Genomic DNA, 27,713 nt, shown 5'->3' on the forward strand with positions numbered 1-27,713 from the left:
TGAATTTCGATGAAACTTGGTATCCGAAGGTTTTCTGGGCCGCTGAGTCCGAATCTAAAGTCTAATTTTGAAAATTCGGAATGGTGGATCCAAGAAGGTGGACTGACATATGTAAATGGTTATTTAATTTCGATGATATATTTTCAACAAATTCCCTCGCTATTAGCTAGTGACTGTAAGTCACGACCCCAGAGTGTGCCACGCGGAGGTTGCGATAGGATTTTACACTCCCTTTTTTTAAATGTTTTTTTGTTTTGAATTTTGATTTTTTCCTATTTTTCTTTTTTGTTCTACGTTGATTTTAGCCTTCACATGAATTCTTGCAGAACTTTTTTTCCCCTTTTTGCATTTTGATTTTCTTTTTTGCAATTTGAATGCCTTTCTTGGATTTTGATTTCCTTTTTTGCGTTTTGATTTTATTTTCTGCATTTGGATTTTCTTTTTTGCATTTCGATTTGATTTGGTACTCGATCGTACCAGTTTTGGCACGGGAATGGATTCACTCGTTTACCAGTTTAGTGGTTAAGTCGAATGTTTTATCATGTTTCGTTTCGATCATGTTGATCATAAAGTGTTGAAAATTACGTTAAAGTATCGATCCATTATGTCACTCGTCACTCGAATTTATCGTGAGTGATCCGGCAGAAAGTCTTTTCGGTGGTTTTGTATCACGATGGTTAACAGAAAATTGTATTTGAATTTGATGTAATTTATAGTCGAAATATTGTATTGAAAGCACGATAGTAATGAGTACTATCTTGCTTTCTCCGTGTTCACAGAGAAGAATGCTACTTGAATGGCATCTCTAAGAGATACAGAATTGGAGATAGACATTTTTGAAAATGTCTAAAAACTAATTGTTCTGAAATTTTTTAATTTCTCCAGTGGCCAGATTTGATCGAATCGGGCTCGATTTTTTGGGGTAATCTTCCTTTCTAATGTTTTTTCAAGGGAAAAATCAGCAACAAAATCGCTAACCTAAGCGTGCACACTTCCGTCGAAAAGTAGTGAGCCCATATTTATATTGTGACCAAAATTTTCGTCAATTAGACTTTTTTAATGGCACAAAAATCTTTCTCTCTCTTTCGTCGATTTATTTGATCGAAAAAGATCCCGTGGGCGTCAGTCGCGAAGTGACTCGACGAGGAGAAAAAGAAGGACGGTTGACCGGTTTTGTTCAGCGGGAGGGGCGGGGCGAACTAGAGAATAACTGGCAAAGCAAAATTAAACAGATGATATTTTAATTATTATTTAACAATTATTTTGAAAATTACAAACGCTAACCTCGATGAGAATTTTATCGGAAGATCGCGAAATAAAGACGGGAGAAAAAGTCGCGAACTCACACACACACACCTTTCTGATCGGGAACCTACACACTCTACAAATTATACCGAGCTCGTTCCTTTCTGTCACGGATCTACTCGTGGTCAGAAAATTATATAAGATGGAAAATTTGATGTTAAACAATTACGGCTTGAACAAAATTACCGAGCCCCCGATATTCGGTTACTCAGCCGAGCCATTACCTTTCACCCGCGTTTGCAATCCTGTTCCACTCATTCTTTCTCACTCACACTTCCACACTTTTCCCGACTCGTTCCCACGACTTTGCTCGAACAAAACAATTATTAACAAAATTTGAGATTTTCGAGTCGACCATGCAATTAGCCCGAACAATAATCTTTCTCGGAAGATCCACGAGATCGGAACACGAGCAAAAATACTACTGGCTGAATCGCACATGTCGGAATCGCCACCGTGACTGCGTTTTTCTCGAGTTTCAATTTCATATCGGGATCGATCGTGAATAATTTCTCCCGTTTCCAAAAGATTACGAAATTTGTCAAAAAAGGACAATAATTTCCGGGATAATCATTCCTCGAGAGTTCACTGAACAAAACGGACAATGCATGAATAGAGTAAGACCCGCGGTATTACACGCCCTCGAGATCACACGTCTCACTCGCTCGATACTTCACGAAAATCTGACGATATCGATCCTCGTTACGCAGCGCGTTATCATCCCTTCTTTCCCTCTTCGCTCCAAATTTTCATACGTTAGACGACAGGTACGTCGCACGAAATCTTTACCATGGGCGTTAGACAGGGCCCCGAATTTTCGCGGGATTAATCATTATATCTTTTTACCATTTCTATAACCCCTAGCCCAGATTCGATGTTTACTATAGCGAATAATAACGGGAAGGAGGAATATTCCGACGTCATATCTCGAATTTTTGTCGAAGATCCTGAAACTCTCCAAAGGTCTGACGCCCCTCTAGACGGGACTCCCCTGAGTTTTCGATGTAGCGGTGTTGATGACTCCTTACAAATTTCAAATTCTCGATCTTCTCGAACTTTCGGGAACATTCCGTGGCGAGTGATCTGTAATTGTGTGTGTTGGTGTGACGTGATTGTATTTTGCGTACGAGCCCTGAGCGAAGTACGCCGACGATTCAAATGTTCTGTCCTTCAAATCATGAACTCCTGACTAAATTCCGATTCTTGTTTTAATTTATCCGGACGACTCGCATGAAAATAAAATAAAATAAATCGCGTAGGATTAATTAGTTGTTTACCATAATTTTTATTCTACAAAAGATTTGCATAGTCGGTGCATGGCCGAAGTAACGAGCTAGCGAGATGGGAAATTGTCTTCTCGAGTCCTATTTTCTAACATTCTTTATTTGTGACAACCATGAAAAATAAAAATTGTCACAATATATATATTGTTTTTTTTTCAATGAATATCTCGTCTAATATCATTTTTATTTTCGGTCTGGTTTCAGAATATCTTAGAAAAGTTCAATCCAGGTGCAAGACAACTTATCAACGCTGGAAAGGCTTATCACAGAGCCCTCAATGGTGAGAAATTTCAGTTTTTTTTGTATTTCCCATGGAACATTGATAGAGAGTTGCTCGATGGCTCGAATATCTTTTTAAAATTGGAACCATATATACAGACTGCTTCATTAATTTAAGTGAAATGTATAGTCTTGGAAACATGCGCCATGCAAAAGGACTTTTTCAAGGTCATTAATTCTCTGAAAATGTTCGCATAAGGAAAAAAGCTCATTTTGGAAACATCATGAATGACACTTGCGTAAAGGTTACCTTTCTATCGTGTTTGTTTCATTAATCATCTTTCCAAGTCTTGTTCTTTATGATAGTTTTACGTAGTCATGCTTGCTGTGTTTACTTTTCAATATTTTTAAGTGAAAACAAGGAAATGAATCTGCGGTGTGCTTTCTGTTTGGAGCTCTTGAACATCTTCATATTGTTTTGTTGTGCGTCAACATGTTTTTTCTTTGATATTAAAAAAAAAAAAAAAAAAATGTAGCCAGATAAAAAAGAAAGATCACCTTCAGAATCGAGGACGATAAAAAAAACTGTTATAGCAGAGATAAAACTGACAAGGAGTTAGAAAAATTACAAAGCTGAATTTCGAATTTTACAGTGGAAGTTTAAGCAAAGTTGTTGTAATCTAAAAAAGGAATTCTAAAACACAACCAGTAATTGATGATTCTGATATTAAGGAGATTACAGGTAAAATGTGCGTATGGCTCATTCCATACCAAACCGACGAATCCGTAATCCCAATTATTTTTTATTTTGTCGAAAATTTTCTACGTTTTGTATCTACTGGAAACATCGTTTTTTTCTAAATTTGGACGACCTCGATTTTTTTTTCCATTCACCACTTTTCAATGAACGTTTTTACACATTGTTGTGCCCATGGCAACACAAATTGGGAGCACATAATTATTCATACGAATATTACTAACTGCTCTAATTTTTTAACTATTGACGGTTAAATTGCTAAACTGCTAACGCTACTAAGCCACGATTCTCGAGCGTCGAGCGCTAACTCATCAAACCCGGAATTGAGCACTCTAAAAGTGTATGACTATACATTACAAAACCGATCACTCGAAAAGTAATCTAGGACAAATCATAGAAGGGGCAAATCTGTTAAACTTATATAAAAGCAAGACAAAGCCCAAAGAGCAAGTCTGCGACTGTCGACAACTAATTACCGAATTAACTAACAGTCATTGGTCTCGAGGCAATCACACCTCGACTTTGTAACTCTTACTCTTAAGGAGGGTGGCTACCGACGATACAATGTTGCCATGCTAAATCATGTTAAATACATTAAAAATTTCAAAATGATAAGAATTTAATAAAATTTGGTGAACATATTCTTTAGGGCCAAATTTGACAGTACAAATTTTTTAAGATTTTTCTTCTGTACAGTTATCGAGTAATTGATCACTAAAGTTCAAGTGTATAAGCATAGCGTTTCTATATATATAGGTATACATTCCGGGCATAAGAAATCTGCTTTAATCCGTAATTACTCGATAACTAAGCAGAAGAAAATTTTGAAAAAAATTGTGTCTTCGCACTTGATGTTGAAGAACATTATCACCAAATTTGATCAATTTCTTATCAATTTGACGAACGTAGCCACCCTCCTTAATAAACTTATCGTTAACTTGTTTTAAAGTATTGAGCTGGAGTTCAACTCATTTGGCAATAACCTCTTAAATTACCCGTCCACGATCACTCGTCCCTACGAGACAGTTTTCGCGGGCACAACAACATGCTGAAAAATTCGCAGCTTTATGATATTCATATCTTTTATCATATACTACGAGTCTCGTTTTTGAGATTACTTTATGTTGAGACCGGTGCAATAGATTTTATTTAATCTTTTGACCGACACCTGCCGCGGCCATGGTCCGATCGGCTGACAGGGCTCTGAGTTAAGTTTTAGAATTTTATTGGACGCCAGTTGATGAAACGTTAACAAAAAAATTAATAATTACGGCTAGCGAGAGCAAGAGAAGCAGGCTCAGTTGGTAGGACTTTGATAAAATGCCAAGCGAAGCGAAGGAATCATGCGAGCAATGAAAGTGAAATAAACTGACTCACTTGGTTTGAAACGTTCACAAACGATAATTTATTCAGTTTGCAGTTCTTATAGCGTCTGATTTTTCCTTTGAATTTGACAAAATTGGTTCCAAATGATGGCCGGATTCACTTGACAATATACTTCTCGTCGTAATAAGTCTTAGGTCGATAGAACCGTTCGATTAGAAATTTTCATATAAAATTTACTTTTAGTTATGATGCCGAGAATAATATTGAATTTGCGGAAATGGTTCAATGGACTTTATTGAGGAGTATTTAGTTTCCCACAAAAACCCACCGGGAAAATATTGCTACATGAAAATTACCAGAGTGGTACCAAAAATAATGAGGACGACAGGTTTTTCGATGCTGATCAATGGGAAACTTTCAATTTTAATTCACGACCTCTAAATATTGTTTGAGAACGGTATCCTTGTGCGAAGCTTCGTTTTTCGACACGAACTAAAGATTTTCAGGCACGATAGATAAAAAAAAAATTTGCTCTCAAATGACGCACCTTAATGATGAACAACTAATGAATGTCGTTTACAGTTTTTCAATGAACATTTATTTTCCGGTCGAAAAAAAATCAAGAAAAACATGTTTTTTTCGCCCGCTGCAAGTGTAGTTAGGGCCTTATAAGGTCTGAAATAAAATAGATGTTGGGATTTTCATCGGAAGATATCTTTATACTTCTTATTCAATGATTTAATTCATGATCAATTTCTCCTCCCATCGATCTCTCCCCTCCTCACATTTCTTATTCCGCTCAATATTAATGTTAAATTAATATTATAAATGTACAATTTAATTATATGTTCTAATAATGTTCATTATTAGAAAATTAGGATGAATTAATTGGCATACAGACATGGCTATCTGTGTTTCCATACGTGCATGTATGTTGAGGGATAGAGAATACTTTTTTCGGGTTTACAACACGTCCTCCCACTTTCATCATTCCAAAGTTCCTCGTCCGTGAATAAACCGATTGCGATTCAGAACAGGGTGTCGGGCAGCTCGTCTCAGTTGAATCTGCGTGGCACGTAGATACGCAGGAGGGAAGCATCATGAGAGGTTGGTTACAGTAGAAAAGCTCCTACGTAAGCGGAGCTTAAATCTGGCTTTGTCACGGCGCACAAGAAGAGGGAAATTTCACGTGTGAGTTTAAATGTGTGTTTGTATGAGAGGGGGAAGTGGGAGGTGGAGGGTATCACGTATGAAATGTTTCAAAAGGAGACAGAAGAAGGCGGCACTGGGGGGGTGGGCGAAGACTACGAAGGGCGAAGGGAGATTTTGTAACATCGTACAATCGGAGAGAACAAGGAATAGCGGGGATAGAGAAAGAGATGAACGAAGTGAAGTTACTCAGAGCGAAAGAGAGCCTGCAATACTTTGGAACGTGGAGACGATGCAGCACACCATGATCAGACATACGAAGAAGTACAGGAATATTTATGGCGTTCCCGCGCGAACGGACGCTCGCGATTTCCGGCTTGCATCAGCACTCTCTTTTATCTCGTTTTCTTTTCTTCTTTTTTACCGTCAGTGCAAGCCCTTCTCACCCTCTTTCTCTCCCCCCTTCGACTTCCCCTTGTTCTCTCTTTCAACCGTATACGCGTCGCTCTCCGAAGCTCCGGGAGCTTTATGCCGGGTTCTACCATTCTTCCACCTCTTTCGCTCATTCTATTCCCTCTCTTTCTCCATCCTTTCCCTGTTTCTCGTTGAATATCGACGTGTACAAGGCGTCGGGTGAGATTTACGACGTGCACCGTGCACCACCAGGGAGGACTCTAGTGTATGAAATCTCCTTGTCAGATGAGGAAAGAGGGAGAGGGAGGAGGGGGAGTACACGAGAAAGAAGGCATTGCACAAATATGCACGTGTGCTTGTCTGTATTTGAGAATTAAGTTCTTCAGCATGGTACGTAAAAGGACAAATAGTCTTGTGGCCTCATTTTCCAGCGTGGAGATGCGATTTTTGACTTCCCATTCTTTTATTTATATGATTATAATATATGTTTCAGAAATAGATATTTAAAAATTCATGAAACTGAAGAGTCGTTCAAACCAGATGATATTCAAATGAGAGGTCGCTTGTGCAATGAAACGTGAAGATCATTTTAATAAAGAACAAATGTAGAGGCGGTACGAGATGCAGCATACTTTTCTTATTACGTCTACTCCGCTACTTGCCTATAAATTATTGGTTATTTGATTATACGTTCGCTTACTTGTTTTTCTTTTTTTTCCATTGTGATTGGTCTCAAAGAAAACTCTTTAATTTTAGATACCATGTATTCCGATTCGTGGTAAAATCCAAGGGACCATTCAATAAAAAAATAAACTAAAAATGCTGTAATGTGTTTTCGCACGGTATTCCATATGCTACTTGTTCTAAAAAGGATATGTGCATTTTCTCTGTCGATTCATATCAAAATCAATCACAAAATGTTTTCCATACTTTAACAAAGACTTTCTAAGCGACTGCCAAACGAATCCTGACAAAGTTCATGAATTATGTTCGTTTTTGAAATCGGCATGATAATTCTCGATTGAGGATAAAATCTGAAAAGACTCGAAGACCGCTTTTAATCTAAGGTTACATGATTACAGACGAGTAAATATCCATTTTTCATGGAACCATGAATCCTTCTCTATCTAACTTTGTTTCCTGCTCCAGGCTTTATATTTAAAAAATTCCATACAAAGCAGCGAAAGCAACGGAAAGAGATGGGGAAAAAAACCATATCGAGCATACATAAGTACCATTGTTAAAACATCTTCGCGTTATTGCCTTTCGGATTTTGTTACTTTCCACTTGAATTAATTCATCTTCTTTTTACTCCCATCTTTCTATCGATATTTATATGGTTAGAGCTACTATACAGCTGTTCCACTCTTTTGCGTGTGAAAGGCACGAGATTTTCCATCGGTTCGGTATAAATTGGCAGGCACCGTGAAAGACAAATTTTCGTTATCCGGCATATCCAAGGTACCTATGTACTTCCAACTACTTCCGGCTTTACATGTTTATTTCGCCTTTTGCCGTACCTTCTTCGCTTACTGCCTTCTTCCTTCTTCTCGTTTCTCATACTCTGTAGCGATTCTTCTCGTGACATTCTTATGACTTTGTCTTCCGGTTCGTTGTCTTCATTCTCGTGAATTTTCGCGAATATTTCGTGTGCAGCTAGAGGGAAACGTTACCAAATTTTCGCCAACCACGAATTCCATTGATATAAAAAAAAAAAAGGGAATCTAATCCGATTTATAAGTCAAACATAGTTCAATTCACTGAGACATTTTCTTCATACGTTTGAAAATATAACGAAAATTTAAAATGCCTAATAACATTATTTTAGAATACTCTGTTATGCGTTGCGAAATGTATGAGCAAAAGTATCAAAGGAATTTTTAATCATTTCCTTTGATTGCCGTTTGATAGTGATGATAGTGATATTCGGCGACGCCGAATCTCCCCTCTTCTCGTCTATCAATTATCATCAACATAAAAGCCCGCGAGTACGGCGAGCTCTCTTTCGCTCCAAGTCCGTCGTCGGAATAAGACTAAAGCCTCTGTAGACTGCACAAATGGTTAATGAGAAACACTTTACAAGGATATCTAGAGTCGCGGTAGCGACTCTGAGACAAGTACATTTATGTATGACGAGTCGCTTCCAGAGAGTCTTTACCGGAGCGAGAGTGTTTTTCAGCTGTTTTCGATAACACTCAAAATTTATTTCTTTAATAACTGAATAATTACAGTATTCCAAAGAATCCTGCAAGATGACGTATTTTTTATTTTTTTTTATCTTTCGATCGCGACCTCTACGAACTCTGTAGCTTAACGCATTGAAAAGATATTAATTATTTATTTTTTAATTTCATCAAAAAATGTTGCATTTTTTCGCACACATTTTTGATGTTTATTTGTTTTTTCTTTAGTGACAAATCTGGTGCCATAATACATTTTATATATCTATATATTTTTTTCTGGTGTCATAATACAAATTGTATACCTATATATTTCCATGAATCTGTTCATGCTTCAAAAATTTGGAAAGTGACAGTTCCCCGTTGTATTTAAAATTTAAGCTGTCAATTTCACGAAATGTTATCGAATCATTCAGAGATTAAAGGATACCACATGTTCGTTTTACCAAGAAATCTGAGTCACGTATTGTGGCCGAATCTTTTTTTTAATGTTCTTTTAGTCGGTGTGATGCTATCGTTTAATGTTCTTTTAGTAGGTATGATGCTATCGAGTAAATCGTTGGATTGGGCTTTTTTTTACTCGTGTTTATCGTTGATGATAAGCATTGGAGTGAATTTAAGTGAAGAATGCGCCAAATGTACATTCGTACATTCTTTATTTTTTGTATGAGCAAAACTTGCAGGAAAAAAATAATTACGCGCGTCATCGTACGAGGTTAGAATGATGTGTCGGTGCATACGCAGTAGAGAAACGATCTCGACCCCTTTTCACCAAGGGCACAAGCAAAATCCATCTCTCGTAGGTGGCTTGATAGTTTTCGATTTCTAGGTCGACGGCTCCATGGTTTTCGATGTCTAGATAGATTTCTCCCAGGTTTTCGAAGTCTAGGTCGACAGCTCCATGGTTTTCGATGTCTAGATAGATTTCTCCCAGATTTTCGAAGTCTAGGTATATTTCTCCATGGTTTTCGATGTCTAAGTATATTTCTCCACGATTCTCAATGTCTAGGTCGACGGCTCCAAGAATTTCGATGTCTAGGTCGATGGGTCCGTAGTTTCCGATGTCTAGGTATATTTCCTCATGGTTTTCGATGTCCAGGTATATTTGTCCATAGTCTTCGATGTCTACGTATATTTCTCCATAGTTTTCGATGTCTAGGTATATTTCTTCATGGTTTTCGATGTCTAGGTATGATTCATGATAGTCGTTGCCATTCACATCGACGGCTTCATAGATTTCGACCCTAGGTATATTTCTTAACGGCTTTTGATGTCTAGGTCGACAGCTCTATGGTTTTCGATGTCTAGGTCGAAGGCTCCATGGTTTTTTATGTCTAGGTCGACGGTTCCATGGTTTTTGATGTCCAGATCGACGGCTCCATAGTTTTCGATATCTAGGTCGACGACTGCAAGGTTTTCGAGATTTAAGTCGGCGCCTCCATAGTTTTCGATGTCCAGATATATTTCTTCATGGTTTTCAATGTCTAGGTATATTTTTTTCCACTGTTTCCGTTATCCAGGTCGTCGGCGCTATAGTTTTTAATGTCTAGGTATACTTCTCCATGTTTTTCGATGCCTAGGCATATTTCTCCATGGTTTTTCATGTCCAGGTATAGTTCTCCATAGTTTTCGCTATCCCGGTCGACAGTTCCATAATTTTCCATGTCTAGCTATGTTTCTCTACGGTTTGCGATGTATAGGTTGATGGATCCATGGTTTTCAAAGTTTGGGTCGATAGCTCTATAGTTTTCGATGTCCAGGTCGACGGCTCCACAGTTTTTGATGTCTAGGTATTTTCCCCGTAGCTTTCGATGTCGAGGTCGATGACTCAATGGTTTGCGATGTCTGGATATATTTCATCATGGTTATCGATATCCTGATCGAAGACTCCATGGTCTTCAATAACAGGGGAGATTTCAAGAACCCAGAATATCGTGAATAAATATCACCGGACACTGATAAACATGAAACTGTCAATCTAGATACTGGAACCTAATGAAACATGATACGAGATGAAAAAGATAATGAAACATGGAAACGTCCTCTCAAACATCGAAAAACAATGACAATAACAGTGTTAACATGGTAATCATTGAGAGATTGTTCTCGACCCCATAAACTACAGCGACCTAAATATCGAAAACTATGGAGCCGTTGACCTCGCCATCGAAAGCCGTAGAGAAATATACCTAGACATCAAAAACTCTTGAGAAATATACCTGGACATCGAAAACTATGGAGCCATCCCCCTGTACTCCTGTTTATTCTTATTGAACTGCTTCAAGATTGGTGGGCTTGAAGACGCTGTTGCAATAAAAATAGCGCTGCAGCGCTACAAGAAAACTATTCACACGCTTAATCGCACGGAATGCACCCTAGTTCGGAATAAATTTTCAAATAAAATGTATTGTGTATGATATAAATATTGAATCCAAACGGAAATGTGTAGAATTGAATTGAATATTATAGATGGGTATATTTGTTGAATATATCTATTTTTACAATAATTCAATTTAACACATTACATTTTTGATTCTTTATTCAATTCTCATGGAAAACATTTTATTTAATAACAAATGAAGAATTTATATTCGTCTACGATATTTGTTTGATTATATACTCAGATTTCAATTCCCTACACATTCCATTTTCGTTTCATTTGTTATATCATATGGAAAACATTTTATTCAATAATTCACGAGAAATTGGTTTTTAAATATCCTTTTACATTTTAAAGGAGATTTAAATAAATAAATAAATCCATGCCTCTGCATCTTTGTCATGGCGACAATTTTCATCAGCTCTCCAAAATTGAATATTATCAGATTTGTAGATGATCATTATCATTTTCATTATGCTATTTTATCAAAAATTGGATAGATTCCATTGAAAAATATAAATAAAATAACCCAAGATAGGAGTGACGAATAAGATCAAGGACTACAAAAATATCTACCGAAGAAGCAAACCCATTGTATGGAAAAACACTAAGAAAGTTTAATTCTAGTCAAGGGCTCGACGCATTGAGAAAATTTCTGGTGGTCTGAAAAGAAAATGATGATAGAGATCTTGCGATTGTAATTGCATACGTACAAGCTGGTGACAATGGTTTTGAAATTCTCAGACTTTTGGATACTTCTATAAAAAAATGTTAATAATGCCTGTGCTGTGTGTTCTGCCGTGTAGTTTATGGTTGTCAAGTAAGCAGAAAAATGTTCATTATTGACTTGAATTTAAAGAGAACTTTTAAAAGTCTTACGACTATTGGATGGAATCAAATCATTTGAAATGTCATTTATGATTAAAAGATTTTCTGATAAACGTTTTTCCAAAGTAAAACAGTAATTGCATGTTTTCGATTGCAGAATCTTGTAACAATACGAGCCGCTACCGCGTCCCTTGATCCCCAGTGCTGATAAATGTGGAAGAGGCTTGTCGCAGCTTCACTATTTCTCATTCGTCATTTATTCATGGTATGCTATCGAGTCAGAGCAATGTCAGATGGTTCCGCTTGGTGGTATTTTTCATTTCACACAGAAGTTTTGGAGACTTTGTCGTAACGAACCAAGCTCATGGATTCCCAAAGTATTAGAACTTGTTACGTACACTTTATACTCGCTTTTCTTGTGGAAGGTCATTCCTCGGTCATTCGAGCTTTACTCGACGGACAGGGAATTATTTCTTGTATTTTCCTCGAGTTGACATATTATTTTCACACCACCGTTCATTTCGTCCTCGACACCGCGAAATCTTGGGTTTTTGAAAATTCAGCCATAGCAAAACTAATGCGTGTTTTTTTTTTCGTTTCCGGTCTTGCAGAGTCTTGTTTCGCGGTACAATAATAGGAAGGGACCCGGAAATTTGCCTGGTTCAAAAGCAAAACAGGCAAACGAACCGGCAAACATTTTGTTAATCCGAAAGAAGGAGTGATAAAAACGTTGTATTCATCATTTTTAATCATTACCTTTTGATAAAACATCCTAAAACAGAATATAAACTGCACAACTGATAAACTCGTTTAGCGTCATGTTCAATTTTAATTAAAATTCTACAGTCAATTGATTTCTGAAGTAATATTCAAGTTTCAATTCGATTTTTTGACGTCGATAGATTTTGCAGTGGAAAGGGTGCACAATTTCCTAATAATACTTTTAACTTCAAACCGATACGGAGTGATTTTCTACGATCGCAATATTGGTACATCTGTTCGGAAGAACAAAATCAATTGGTCAACATGGTTTTACAAAGTCTCGGGTGCCTCATGGAAATATTCCAAGCTTTTGGACCTCATAATAAAAATTCTCATCGCTTGTCCAGATTGTGTGAAATCTCAACTGATTCATACCAAGACATTCCTTGAGCCAGGGGCTTCAAATATATAAGTGGATACTGACAATGAGATTCATGGGTCACTTGTGAGAATCGAAAAATCCGAAATATTGTCTGAAACCTTGTTTATCAGAACTTTCGAAAAACACGAGAAACATTCTAGATTTAGGTCAACAAAATTTTGCTCAACGACCATTTTTCGCAATTTTCACCTATTTTCACGGTATTTTGGAATTCGGCTTCAGCATGTCAAAATAAATATATAGAGAGAGATGGGTGTAGGTGAATATATAAACTGCTTTATTGGGTGATCAGATGTTTCAATTTTATGATCATTATTTCAATTTTTCAATGTATCCCATAAAATTTCAGATTTCGAGTACACAAAAAGTCGTCAAATAAACCTGCAACACAGCACGAATGCTGTAAAAAAACTAGAGACAAGTACATTTATGCCCTCTGGGAAGTCATCTGTAAAATCATGGAAATCAATGGTCGTAAGACTTTAAATCCAAGAAACAAAACGTTGTTAAATAAATGCAGAAGTTGCCGAGTACATCGCACTACGAACAAAAGAATTACAAAAGAAGAAAAATAGGACACAACAAATTACAACCACAAAGAATACAAAGACAAAACATTACAAAAACAAATTGCGACTAAAATAAATTAAGATCATAAAAATTTTAAATAAATTACCCACGGAAAAAAATTATATACCAAAAAATTGAAACAAAAAAAATTTGGCCGTTGTACTTGGCGTTTTACTCGACTTTCGAATTTGTGAGTATAAGATACAGGTAAATTAGATAATATTAGCTAGAAAAAAAACGCCAAGTACAACGGCCAAATTTTTTTTGTTTCAATTTTTTGGTATATAATTTTTTTCCGTGGGTAATTTATTTAAAATTTTTATGATCTTAATTTATTTTAGTCGCAATTTGTTTTTGTAATGTTTTGTCTTTGTATTCTTTGTGGTTGTAATTTGTTGTGTCCTATTTTTCTTCTTTTGTAATTCTTTTGTTCGTAGTGCGATGTACTCGGCAACTTCTGCATTTATTTAACAACGTTTTGTTTCTTGGATTTAAAGTCTTACGACCATTGATTTCCATGATTTTACAGATGACTTCCCAGAGGGCATAAATGTACTTGTCTCTAGTTTTTTTACAGCATTCGTGCTGTGTTGCAGGTTTTTGTGTATCACCAGCCCCGTAATTCTATAACAAACGTTGGCACTCCGAATCACATCATCGTCGTGTCTTTTCCGAGTCCCGAGGTGAGGAGCCAACGAGGGACGTCACCGTCAATAAATCTAGAAGTTTTTCCAGTTTTCAATGTCATGTGCTCAAAATTTCCAAAAACATCAAAATATCATATCTAGAAAAAATGTCCGGATGTGTGGGTGTGCGTGTGCGTGAGAAAACGGAACCGAAGATCACTGAATCGATGACATTAAATGATATACTTAAGTAACAAAATAAATCCATTTCTTACAACTTTCACGTTTATTTTATAATCATTATTGATTCTGGTATTCTCGCCTGTACTATACCGACTACGTTTATTATTGGAAAATTGCCTCTTTTCATTGTACACAACTAAACGGCGCGTTACTAATTCTAGTGACAATTTCTAGTGGTGGAACGAAATTTCCGGTTGAATTGCCGTCATGAGGTCTTGACTGAGAGCGGTTTTAAATTACAAAGAACGAATAAATATGCATACACACGCACGCGCGCTCATACACACTGCCAGAGAAAGAGAGAACACGAGAGAAAGTTCCACACGAGTTTTGCTACAAACCAGAGATTCGGACATGCTTTTACCCCATTTTAACTCACCCCCGCTTGTAAGAGGTGTCAACGGCAGGCTTTGGTCAACGCTGCGTGCGTTAAAACACATAGATGATCGCACAAATACGGAGCCAGACATGCGCGTATACATGAATTCACACGTATGTATACAGTTAAAATGGTATAAGGATCAGCAAAACGTAAAGGCTAGTATGCGAAATTGTAATTATACGGAGATCGTTACAACGAGGACATGAAGAAAATATACAGTTTCGCCATAGTGCTGTATTCGCGAGTAAAATAGAAAAAAGCTCTATGGTGCACTTCGTAAATCGATCTCTCTTTTTCTGAAACTGATAAAAGCTTGATTTCATCATCCTTTTTCCTCGTTGGATCCATGCCCTTGCTATAATCAGTCCCATATATTGTAACGATACGGTTTTGATTAGAGCACGCCGTTACGCGTGTGTTCGAGCTTTCTATTTAAATAAAGAGCGGGCATAAAAGGAAAACAAAAGTATAGTGAAATTAAATTGAAAATGACAAAGAATTTATTTAAATTTGACTGTTTTTATAAATAAAAGAATTCTTGTTTTAAATCGCGTTTTGTTTTCTTTTATTTCGCATGAAAATAAATTTCGTAAGAGTTTTAATTTCCAATATTTTTCATAATTACAATAATAATTTCGCAATGATTTTCGATATTGTCTCGCAAACGCTTATTCCAATGAATTAATTTGTTTTAGCTATAAATTTGTGGACTCACTTTTCTTTTGACTCGATATAATCCAATAACTTCTTGTTCGTGAATAATTTCACTTTTGAAAAATTTTGTAGCTCAATTTTTGTTTTAAAGTAATAATTAATGCGAGAATAAATTATAAATGAAATGCAAGAATGTCTCGTCTTGAAAATAAAGAAACTTTCTCAGATTTAGTAGTTTTTCAATCGATTTTAATATACTCGCCACTCAGAAAACAATGATTTGTTGATGGAAAAGAATTCACCCAGAGATCTTGAGACAGAACGAACCCGAACTGTCCCGGCCCTCCTGGAGAATAGATCTCACCTAAGAATCTTGAGCTCAAACGAAGCCGAATGAGCCCGGTCCTTTTAGCGTGAGGAGGAAAAGTGTTCTTTTGTATTCTGAGTGGTTTTTTTAGCGATGTTAAATGCTCTTAGTTCTTAGAGCAATGAGCGAAAATTTTATATTTCTTTATTTTTTCAATTATTTGGGCGAGTCTACGTGGCGAGATCTCGAGGCAAGACTGGCATTTGGTAATTGCGTGTCAGAGTCAAGCTCAACGAGATTCAAGACGAAACTGGCTCTTTGTTCACTCGGAGAGCGTTATTGCGTAGTGCGAGTCTAGCGTGGCGAGGTACGAGACGTGTGGGTCCCAATTGGCCGAGTCGTGCTTAGTTCACATTGGGTATATGCGAGAATTTGATAAAATTTTATAAAACCATTGTACACGCTCGATTTCGTAAAGAAAAGTTTTCTAAAAAATTTGAATAATTTTCACCTGAAATTTTCACCCGTTTGTTCAGAATACGTTTCTCTGATAGTCCGCATCATTAATTTCTTCAGAAAAAGAATTGTTTAAGGAGGGTGGATCGCGACGATACAATGTTGCCATGCTAAACCATGTTAAAAATATGAAGAATTTCAAAATGATAAGAATATAATAAAATTTGGCAAATGTATTCTTTAAAGATATATAAGGCAATATAAATTTTTTTAGATTTTTTTACCACATAGCTCTCGAGTAATTGAACACTAAAGTTCACGTGTATAAGCATAAAGTTTGCATATATACAGTTATACATCTCGTGCATAAGAACTTCGATTTAACGTTCAATTAATTGATAATCATGTGGTGAAAAAATTTGGAAAAAAATGTATTTGTATACTTGATGCCAAAGAATGTTATCACGAAATTTGATCAAATTCTGATTATTTTGATTTCGTGATCCACCCTCCTTAACTAAAATTTAATGAAATATAAAATTTCGTGAATCCAGGGAATTTTGGACAAACGAATTAGAGTTGGCAGCACTGAGAGCCCCTCGCTTCTCGAGCGCAGCTTCATAAAATTACAGTATTCCAACATGGCCGCCAAATTATAATCTAAATCAAGTGTTTGAGTCAGTGTGTTATACTTCAATATTGTAACACTTTTTCCTGCCAAAGTATTCAAAATTATAATTCGTTCTTGATACTTTCTGGGCCTCAGTTTAATTTCTTAGACAAATTTTATTCGAAATTATCGAGAACGAAGTCGAGTTTTTCCCGGTCGTAGCTGCGTGTTATAACCTGATTGTGGTAGAGGGGCTAGGTCACGATAATAAAGACGAAATAATCACTTCCGAATCAAACAAAATCCGGAATTACAAATGTGATTTATTAACTAGAATAATTTACAATAAAAGGAAAAGTTTCCGAAAAATCTCATTTCAGTGAGCAATTCAATATTTTGGTTATAAATTGCATAAAATCCAAATACAATGTTCTGTTAACGAGAAATTCGAGTGACATGATGAATCGATATTTCAACGTAATTTTCAACACTTTATGATCAACACGATCGAAACGAAACATGATAAAACATTTAACTTAAACTATCGATCTCGAGATTAGACAAAATAATATAATAGAATTCTTCTCGGCAATCCAAACTAATAAACGACAACGACAAATTGCGAAAGATCAAAATCTCATGACAAAGCGTAGCTAGAATTTTCCAAACGCGTGCGCACCTCGAAACAATATCGCTTTTTTAAATTTCAAAATTTTCTCGAAATGTTACTCGCGAGTTTAACAGAACACTAAACAAGACGATACGAAATAACAGAAAAATGACGGTTCACCGCTACGATTTCAGAAGGACGAGATCAGGAAAAGGACCACGGATTCTCTCCATCAACGATTCGGGGCGTCGAATTCGAGTCCTCGATAATTGTACCGAGAGCACGTACGCGAACCGAGGTTTTTACCCCTCACCCTTAGCCTACTCGCGAGAATCTCAGCCGTGTCTTCTAGAATTTTCGAGAGCCTTCTCTCGCTGACCTGAGCTCAACGATATGTTTTGAATTCGATGACTCGCTAGCAATAATTTCGACATTACGCTAAGCGGCTTTTCCTTATTTTGTTAAGCGGCCATTCCGATGGTTCGTTCCGTTTTATTGACGACTCGGGACGAAGCATGAAGATCCTCTAAAAGAGAGACGCATCCTGAGTTTGACAGCTAGGGTGGAGGCGTGAAGTTCTCGTTGACCCTGAATTCCGCTAGTTGAATTTCTGGATCTTCAGACTGATGACTTTCTTCGCATTGACGAATTTTTGATATTTTGGTGGCCACCGCTGTTCGCTCGTACAGCATTAAATATAATTCAAAATAAAATTAATAATCGATAAATACGCTAGCGTTTGGCCCTTCTGGATTTGCTCGAGGGAAATTCGTCGATGACGAAAGACGCTCCTGTCTCGTGTCGTGCCAGTTTTTACCTATTTTGTGATGTGTGTAAAATTATCACGTCACAATATACAAATTCAGTGATGTATGTATGTCGAAAGATGTCCAGTAAAAATACTGTACGGCGGATTGTCTTGAAACTTTCAATCAATATTGGATTGTTTTTCTATCTAAAGGAAAAGTCGGTTTGAAAACGCATTGCAAATTCGGATAGGCACTTAGAAGCAATTTATTGCAAATCAATAGAATAGAAATTCTTTTCCTTCTCTATACCGAATTTTTCAATGCTAGAAAATCTTGGATGGAATCTAGCACTAATGGGCATGGTCGAAACGAAAAAAAAAACCCTTGAAGCGTCGTTTCGTATGTCTCGATGGATGAAAAAATTGTTCGGCAAAGTCTTCCCGGATATAGATGTAGGTAAACTTCATATACCGATTGTGTATTTACTTCAGACATGCATACTTATATACATACGCAATCATGCATAAAGCATGCAGATTTGAATCGTATATGAGTTCATATACAATGCATGTAGGTATCCCTATACATATACTATTTATAAATACCGACCGACTTAATTGTGGTTTGGCCAAATATGAAATTCGATGATTTAGAGGATTTGAGTTTAGGGCCAGAGGAAAAGGAGAGGCGAAGAGAGTTCAGGGCTGAAGATTGATGAACTGTTTCGTAAGCTCAGTGAAGTGGAGAATGATGACACGACCAACGCGAGATCTGGGGTGTAAAGCTCGGTGCTCTTCGGGTCCAGACACTTCTCTCTCGTGTGTGCAAATTTGCGATAAAGCGTAAAGGGAGAGAGAAAGGTGGACGGGGAGGGGCGGGGGGGGGGGGGGGGGGGGGGAGAAAGCAAACGAGCAAAGAATGGAAGACCGAGCAATCGCCAACACTGCCAGGTGAGCTATAAGGATTTTAGTCGTTTTGGTTCAGAACGTATGTATTAGAGTTCTATAATTAAAATCCAGCCTTGCATTCATATTGCCTACTTATACATAGATATGGTATAATACATAGAGGTTTCTCGTTTGCTTTCGTCTCCACTACCGAGTGTTCTAACAAAGTTTCCGTGACCCTATATCCATTGTTAACAATTGAATGGACGTATTTTATATAGCTCCTCCGTGTTTTATAGTACAGATTTGATTTTTTTTCTCTGCAGTTCTGGATATTCATGGTGTAATTACGTGCTGGGTGGTCCGTTATTCGATTTATCTCATTAAACTTCACCACTGCTGTAATCTTTCCCACTTTCTTTATTCCCACCGATTGCTCTTTTTCTGTATTTGTCTGCCCTCTTCTCGATCCTCATGACCCTACCTATTTCCAGTTTGACACATCAAACGTGGAAAGATATGAGCCGTTCCAGATTGTCTGGCGGATCTACTCTCGAGAGCACGTTTCGATTTTCCATACGGTGAACTCATGAGACTCTAACAAATTAAGGAGTATAGCTCAACGCTCGGTTCAGACAATTTGTGTACCGAGAAACTTTTCCATTGAACTGCTAGAGATTCATTATTTCTAAATTAGTTTAGTCTTGTTATTAATTTTGACCTATTAATCAAATAATAATTGAACGATTAAACGAACTTACCTAAGTGAAGTTCTATCGTAATTGTATGAAGCGCCTCCTCCGAAAGATCAACAGTCGTAGTACCCGCTCCAATGCTCGCAGTGCCACAATGTTCATAGTGATGACTAAAAAATTTTGTCGATCACATGTATTTACGTTAACACCTTCAGGTGCTTGGTTCTCGATCTTCATTCTTTTAAAGTTCTGCCGTACTAGTATCAACTGGGTTGAATGGGGTAATCTTAGGGAAAATCAATAGGGTGGGACTGATCTTTCGGAGGAGGCGCTTCATACAATTACGATAGAACTTCACTTAGGTAAGTTCGTTTAATCGTTCAATTGTATTACGCGCCTCCTCCTTCAGATCAACAGTCGTAGATGTTTAAAGAAGTACGTGCAGAAAATAATCAAGTTTTTGAATCATAAGAAATTTATGAAACTCGAACGTGGAAATTTACACTCAAGGTGCACACTTAACTAATTACTTATTTGCTTAGATTTTAAAATAGTGTTTGCAAAGTTCGAACGGTCTTCTACGACTTTTCGATTATAAAATTTTGCAAACGTTTGTGAGGACGATGTCCATCCCGCGGTTTTTCTAATTAAATCAATGTTAACTCCATTTCTCATGGCTGCCGATGTCGATGCGTGTCGTGTAGTGTATGCCGTAAATTTTGTTGTGTCAATACCACTTTGTTGGAGAACTTGCTTTATCCACCTGCTTAAGGATTGCGTGGTAACAGCCTTGTATGGTTTCTTCCATGATACGAAAAGGCTTGATGTGCTATCTCGCAAATTCTTCGTCCTATTGACATATTCTTCGAGAGCCGATGCTACACAGATCGAAGGATCTGCACGGAAAAAAGGAAGCACGAGACTTGGTTGATTTCGTCTTGGGTTTGACGTTTTAAGTTGAGCAGTGATCTTTATTTCGATTTGATCACGGTTCTTGTCAATGTTCGCAACCTCGATTGCAGCTAAAGTTTGAATTCTATGGCCAGTCGTCAGAGCCAGAAGCGTGACCACTTTACTTGACAATTCCTTTAGTGAAATTTTTTCATTCGGAAACCACTTTGAAACGAAATCGAGCACCCCTTTTGGATCCCAGGTACTGTCGTATTTAGGACGTGGTGGACGAAACTTTGCGACACCTTTGCAAAATCTTTTGATGTCCGGGTCATTTCCCAAATCTGATCCTAAAATTAAGGCTATACCGGATCTGAGTGAATTAACGGTGCCATAAGAAGCTCCATTATCCACTTCACTCGTAAGGAATCTCAAAACATCTGGAATTTTTGCCCTGAACACTGGGGTTTCGGTAAGATGGCAAAATTTCCACCATTTCTTCAGAACCGAATCATATTGACGTATAGATGCTTCCGATAGTGAAGCAATGCTTATTTTTATAACTCCTGGAGTCAAGTTCCTTTGAGAGAAAGCTTGCGTGATAATTTTCCGCCCACCAGGGAAAGCTGGGACCAAAGTGGATGAGGTTCTCTGTTTGATGACAAAAGTAATTTACTATTTGGCTCGAAAATAATTGGAGATGATTCGAACATTGCCATACATCTAGGGAACCACGCTTGTGAAGGCCAGTTAGGAACTACTAAGATTCCTGTTGCACCATCATTTTGAATTTTTCTTAAAACTTTCGGTATAATTGCAAAAGGTGGGAAAGCATAAAAAAAACCAGCTGTTCCAATCTAAAGTGAATGCGTCGATAGCAAATGAGCCTGGGTCTTTTTTCCAAGACACGTATTTTTGGCATTTTGCATTATTTCGACTGGCAAAGAGATCTATCTCCGGACTTCCGAAAGATTTTTCCAAACGATTAAAAGCTTCTCTAGATAAACTGAATTCCGTTTCGGGTTCTAATCGTCGCGATTCAGTATCTGCGTCTTCATTATCTTTTGAGGAAATGTATGATGCAAAAATAAAGATATTTCGAGTTTCGCACCACTTCCAAATATCTTTCGTAATTTTACTTAAATTTTTGAATTGGACTCCCCCCATACGATTTATGTATGCAATAGCTGTGGTGTTATCAATTCTTAGCAGTATGTCACAGTTTTTCTGACTGCTAGCGAAACATTTTAAGCCAAAAAATGCTGCTTGAAGCTCCAAATAATTTATATGATTTTTCCTCTCATGAGAACTCCAGAACCCATGAATTCTTTCATCCTGACAGAAAGCACCCCATCCTGATAAGGATGCATCCGTGAAGATTATCATAGAAAACTTGGGACTTTTTATGGGCTTAAAAATTGTTTTAATATTAGATTTCCACCAAGTAAGGTCTTCGCACACCCGTGATGACAGTGTCATTTTTGCCTCAAAATTTCCCTGATTTTCTTGAAGTGCTAAAAATTTTTCTCTTTCCAAGCTTTTCATATATACCCAACCATAGGTAGCTGCTACGCATAGTGATCCGAGTACTCCTATCAATGAAGCAAAATCTCGAATTTTGTACTGAGAATTTATAACAAATTTTTCCAATAATTCTGCAGTCTTTGATCGTTTGTCGTCTGGTAGTTCCACTTCCATTTCAACAGAATTTAAAATGAAACCTAGGAATTTTTGTTTTTGTGCTGGATATAATTTGCTCTTTTTCTGGTTGATTATAAACCCAAGGCTTTCCAATAGGTATACTGTTTGTTGAATGCTTTTCAAACACTCCCTTTTAGAATTTTCTAATATTAAAAAATCATCTATATAGACCACTAAGAGACAGCCCCTTTTTCTAAGAAGTGTCACTACTGGTCTCATTATCTTCGTAAAAACATAAGGTGCCGTACTTAACCCAAAGGGTAAACAATTAAATTCGAAAATCTCGTTGTTAAATTTGAATCTCAAATATTTTTTGCTGCAGTCAGCTATAGGGACGAGATAATAAGCGTCTTTGAGATCTATAGTTGCCATAAAACAATGTTTTTGCATTAAATCTCGAGCTATCCTCAAATCCTCCAGTTTGAAATGTTGAGATGTAACGAACTCATTTAACTTTTTAAGATTTAAAATGAAACGGCTCGTTCCATCCGGTTTCGGGACAAGAAATATACTCGAAAGAAACTGACCCTCATTTTCTTGACACCTTTGAATAGCACCTTTTTTCATTAATTCGTTTATATGAGTAGCCATCTCTAATTTTTCTTTATCAGACCATCGTGGTTCCTCTGGTGAATTTATTTGAAATGGCGTACGTGAAAAGGGAATAACATAGCCCTGTATCCATTTCAAGATAATTTTGTCAGAAAAAAGATTTTTCCATACACGAACGAAATGCTTTAATCGTCCTGATGTGATATTTACTGATTTTGTTATCGACGTTTCCTGGTGTACGTCGTCCCCTGCCTTCTTGTTGGATGCTTGTAGCTGGAAGATTTCTGATTCTGGTGGCTTTGTTTGCGCTGCCCCCCCGTCCCCGAGTTGTTCATCGTAGATTGACGGCGGGGCCCCTTCATGTTTTTTGAATTTTTTGGAAAAGATGATGACACTTTGTTTGCTGGCTTAAGGTCTTTCGACGAACGTTCAAGTGATTTTGCTGATTTGAGCGTATCCTCAAGGCCCTTGCCAAACAACCACTCGTCTGCCGTTGTAGAATTTAGAGTATCTTTGAATGATGCGTTCAAGTTGGCAGAAATAATGAGACGTCTTGTAAGTGTTTCATCGCGTTGTAAATCCACCAGAATTCGTCCAATTTCACTTAAATTGGCTATCAAAGAGATCGAGTCCAGTGCAACACCTTTCAAGAGACTCGATAACATGGTACCGATCGTAGATAAACAGACCGTTACTTTTTGTTGTTTTTCAACAATTCTGTTATCTCTGTTTATAATTTGCTCTAATAATGAAGCTTTCACTTCAGCGTTTAACTTTGGTGGCTCTAGAGACACGCAATTTTCTGGTGTTAAATGTTTTTTATATAAGTTTTTCCGTTCATCTTCTGGTAGGCCTTTTTTAAGAATATCTTCCCAACGTACCACAATATCATTGTGAATAGCTGGGGATCGTTGTTTGTCGACATCAAGACGACTTCCCATGACAGCTAAGATTTCTGGAATTATAACAGGGTCTTCGACTTTTCCAATATCCAAAGGGGCTGAAGTGGATTCTATCTGAATTTCATTTTCACCCTTTTCTTGAGGAGGATCTTGAGAGAAAATTATATGTTCATTATCTTGATTATGGTTATTTGTTTTGGAAACATTATCCGGAGTCCGATCGCTTTCCCGAGCCATATCATCAATACTGGCTGTATTTGTCGCAGGTGAATTTTCACGATTTCTTTGCTGATCATATGGAGTTCTACTACGATGACGGTACGAGCGGCGATGATGTTTGCTAGAGTAACTCCTCGAGCTACCCTCTTTTGGCGATCTCGATCTCGATCTAGACTTATCTGAAAATGTACATTTACGTGTGAATTTTGCACGTAGAATCAATATAAAATATTTATTGACTCTCAAAAGATTGAAAAGTTGTCGATGGTTTATGTCAAAATAAACCAAATTTTGTTCTTGACAAAATAAGCACAATATCGTTCTTGACGATATATACGTGTCATTTTTTTTTTTTTTTTTACCAATAAAATAAATTTGGGTTTTTGTTGGCTTGGACCAAATTTCGTTCTTGACGAAATAACCCATTTTTCGTACTTGACCAGACGAACAAAATTTCGTTCTTGACGAAATAAACCATTAGTCGTACTTGACGAAAATAATCAGTATTCGTACTTGACGAAAAGAACCAATTTCGTTCTTGACGAAGTGAACAGAATTTCGTTCTTGACGAAAGGAACATTCTCGATGACATATTGTAGTTAGGTTAAACCTACGTTTTTTGCGTAATCGATCAATTTCGTTTTCCTGTCGATCCAATTTTCTCTTCATACTTCTCAGCATTTCCCGTATATCTTCTTCATTCTCCTCTTCTATACGATGTCCTCGTTTACCCATTTTAATGAAAGGATTTCCACGTATTTCAAAAACGATGTGGCTTTCTTTGAGCACAAAGAAAAGGAATGAAGATCGAGAACCAAGCACCTGAAGGTGTTAACCGTAAATACATGTGATCGACAAAATTTTTTAGTCATCACTATGAACATTGTGGCACTGCGAGCATTGGAGCGGGTACTACGACTGTTGATCTGAAGGAGGAGGCGCGTAATACAATATCAGTATGCCGAACTTTTTCGAAACGGCAGAAATAAAATTCCACACATCTGTAAAATTCAACAAAATAATGTCCTCATCACCATATTTTACCATTTGATGGTATGACGTGTATAAATAAACTGCACCATAAATCGTTAGAAATTTAAATCTTGTATTCTTTTCTAGAATGAAGTTAAATTTATCATAAAATTTCTGCATGTATATAATGCTAATTTCTCTTTCAATTCGAAATTGATGGAATTAAGCATGTATGAGCACTAAGCTCAGATAGCACTCTAATTTTTTGTATATTGTAGTCCAAGCTTAATACTGCTTAATCTCTGTGAATTTTCAAGGTCTCTTAACGACTTTTTAATCGAAATATTATTAGTCAAAAAGAACATAATTTTACGTGTCACCTATAGCCACAATGACTTCGAAACCTGTATAACTCAAAATTTGATGTATTTTCATATCAGATATCAATAATAGAAAACGTCTATTATATGCATTGAATCCTGAGGATTCTAACCATTCCTTAAAAAAAGAGGTCAATAGACATCCGAATTAGAAATATAAAGTTGTATTATGTCTTGTTTTCGATTATAAAATTGTAGCCATGCTTGGCATGCCTAAATTCACAACGTTTAAAGCTTGATTTTGAAAACATGAGTGGCTTTGCCCATCTCTACGTACCCTCTTCTCCTGATATTCGTCTTGTTTTATTGTGCTTACGCAGTTATACGTTTATTTGAAACACATAAAAAAATGTCTATATTATGAAAGAAAAATTGGACAAAAATTCGAAAGATCGTGGAGAAAAGATGCTCGAGATCTCGGTCACGCAATTCGAAGCGTAGGAAGAATGAAAAGTTGAATAAAATACAAATACAAACAGATAATCTCACAAAAGTTGTCGAGGCATTAGCCAATATTCAATGAGAATGAAGATCGTCAAATATATAACAGCAAAATAACCTCGGAAATAACTTACGATTTACCGATTGAAACTGCAGGTAACTATGAATAATATTTCAATTGAAATTTGGTATATCGCATCTTTCTACACGAGATTTGAGAAATAAAGTCCGCATGGTTTCATTGCATCTATACGGCCCTGATATTATTATCTAATAAATAGAGTTCAATAAGAACGTAAATCTCAAATTAGACTATGAGTGTGTCAATATTTTCCGTTTTGTTTGTCTTCTCTCTCTCAGAGTGTGAGAATAGTAAGGATGAGTAGTCTCTGCTTGTACATCGAAAGCGGCTGTATCTTGTAAGTACAAAAAATATTGATGAAGTAGTTAATGAAGAAGAATCATCAAAAGATAGTATTCTTAAAATATTAGGAATGGATCCAATTTCTACTTATAGAGAGGTCAAGTACCATCCAGAATTAAGCAACACATGATTGAAGTGGATGGTTGAAGGACTTCCTGAAAAGAATAAGAAAAAAAATTATAGAACCTTATAATCGTAAGGATGATTTTTATTCAGAAGCACCTAAATTAAATTTAGAATTGCGGCCATTACTAACTGACATAGCTGAGAAGAGAGATCAACATTTTACGGAAACACAGTGTTGGGACTGTGAAAAGCACGTTTTCACACAATGCCAACTCAACATGAAACGCCGGCTTCATATTTATATTTCGATGGGTTAAGGTAACTCCTGTACTGCATGCTAGTCAAATGAATGCTAAATTTTCAAAACGCTTTTAGACCAAGTTTAACGTACTGATTAAATGTTTTGTTAGTGGATTTGTATTACAGCATATCTTATTGACATGTAAAAATATTAAAAACGCTAGTCTTGCAAAACCATCAATTGATAAATGCAAATTTTCACGCTGACACATTTTCACTATTTCTATTTTCAAATAATTTTCAAAGTATTTTTCAAAGAATTATCTACGTTTTTATATCGATTTTATTGCACGAAGTCTCATTTTGTTCCTCAACTGATCCTCTATGAATTCACCATGTAGTTGTTTTTTTTAACTTGATCGGTTCACTGTTGCAGCTAATTGTTCATTAAGTGAAAAAACTTTTTCATTTCTAATTTCTGAAGGAACGAGTTTAAAGGAAAACCTACGTGGTGAATTCGTAGAGGATCAGTTGAGGAACACAATGAGACTTGGTGCAATAAAATCGGTTAAAAAATACAGATGATTCTTTGAAAAATACCTGTGAAAATGTGTCATCGTGACAATTTGCATCTATCAGTTGATAGTTTTTCAAAACTATCATTTTAAATATTTTTTCACGTTAATAAAATATGCTTGAATACATATCTACTAAAACAATAAGTTTAATCGGTACGTTGAACTTGGTTTAAAAGCGTTTTGAAAATTTAGCACTCATTTGACTAGAATGCAGTACAGGAGTTACCTTAAAGCAATTTATCTTTCGGTTTAGGAGTATCTATGGTGCAATCTAACCTTGCTTGATGGAAATAGGCAGTTAGAACCCCGACCTTACTGACCAATGCAGTTTTATTGGGCCTGGAAGCGCGTGTTGCGTAGAAGCAACATACGGTCCGAGAGGGTTAAAGAACTGAATGAATTCATTAATCCTCCTCATTTTTAATTAGAAGATATTACATCTGCGTTGGATCTAATATCGCCGGGATATTATTTGGGAACCTTGCATCTTAAAGATGCATATTTATTGGTCCCAATTTATGAAAACCATAGGAAATATTTAAGATTCAGGTTTTGTAGAAAACTATATCGCAA

At 36.7% G+C, this 27,713-nt stretch overlaps 1 protein-coding gene across 1 annotated transcript in view; it reads left to right on the plus strand.

The window, feature by feature from the left end:
- The window catches only part of IRSp53 (Insulin receptor substrate 53 kDa), a 205,927-nt gene that overhangs the window by 61,013 nt on the left and 117,201 nt on the right, over nucleotides 1–27,713 (plus strand). The window contains exon 3 of the mRNA XM_043425960.1: nucleotides 2,793–2,868. Coding sequence (XP_043281895.1) covers nucleotides 2,793–2,868 — 76 coding nt within the window. The remainder of the gene's footprint in view (nucleotides 1–2,792; nucleotides 2,869–27,713) is intronic.

The sequence above is a fragment of the Venturia canescens genome, chromosome 8, assembly GCF_019457755.1.
Source record: "Venturia canescens isolate UGA chromosome 8, ASM1945775v1, whole genome shotgun sequence".
Classification (NCBI taxonomy): Eukaryota; Metazoa; Arthropoda; class Insecta; order Hymenoptera; family Ichneumonidae; genus Venturia; species Venturia canescens.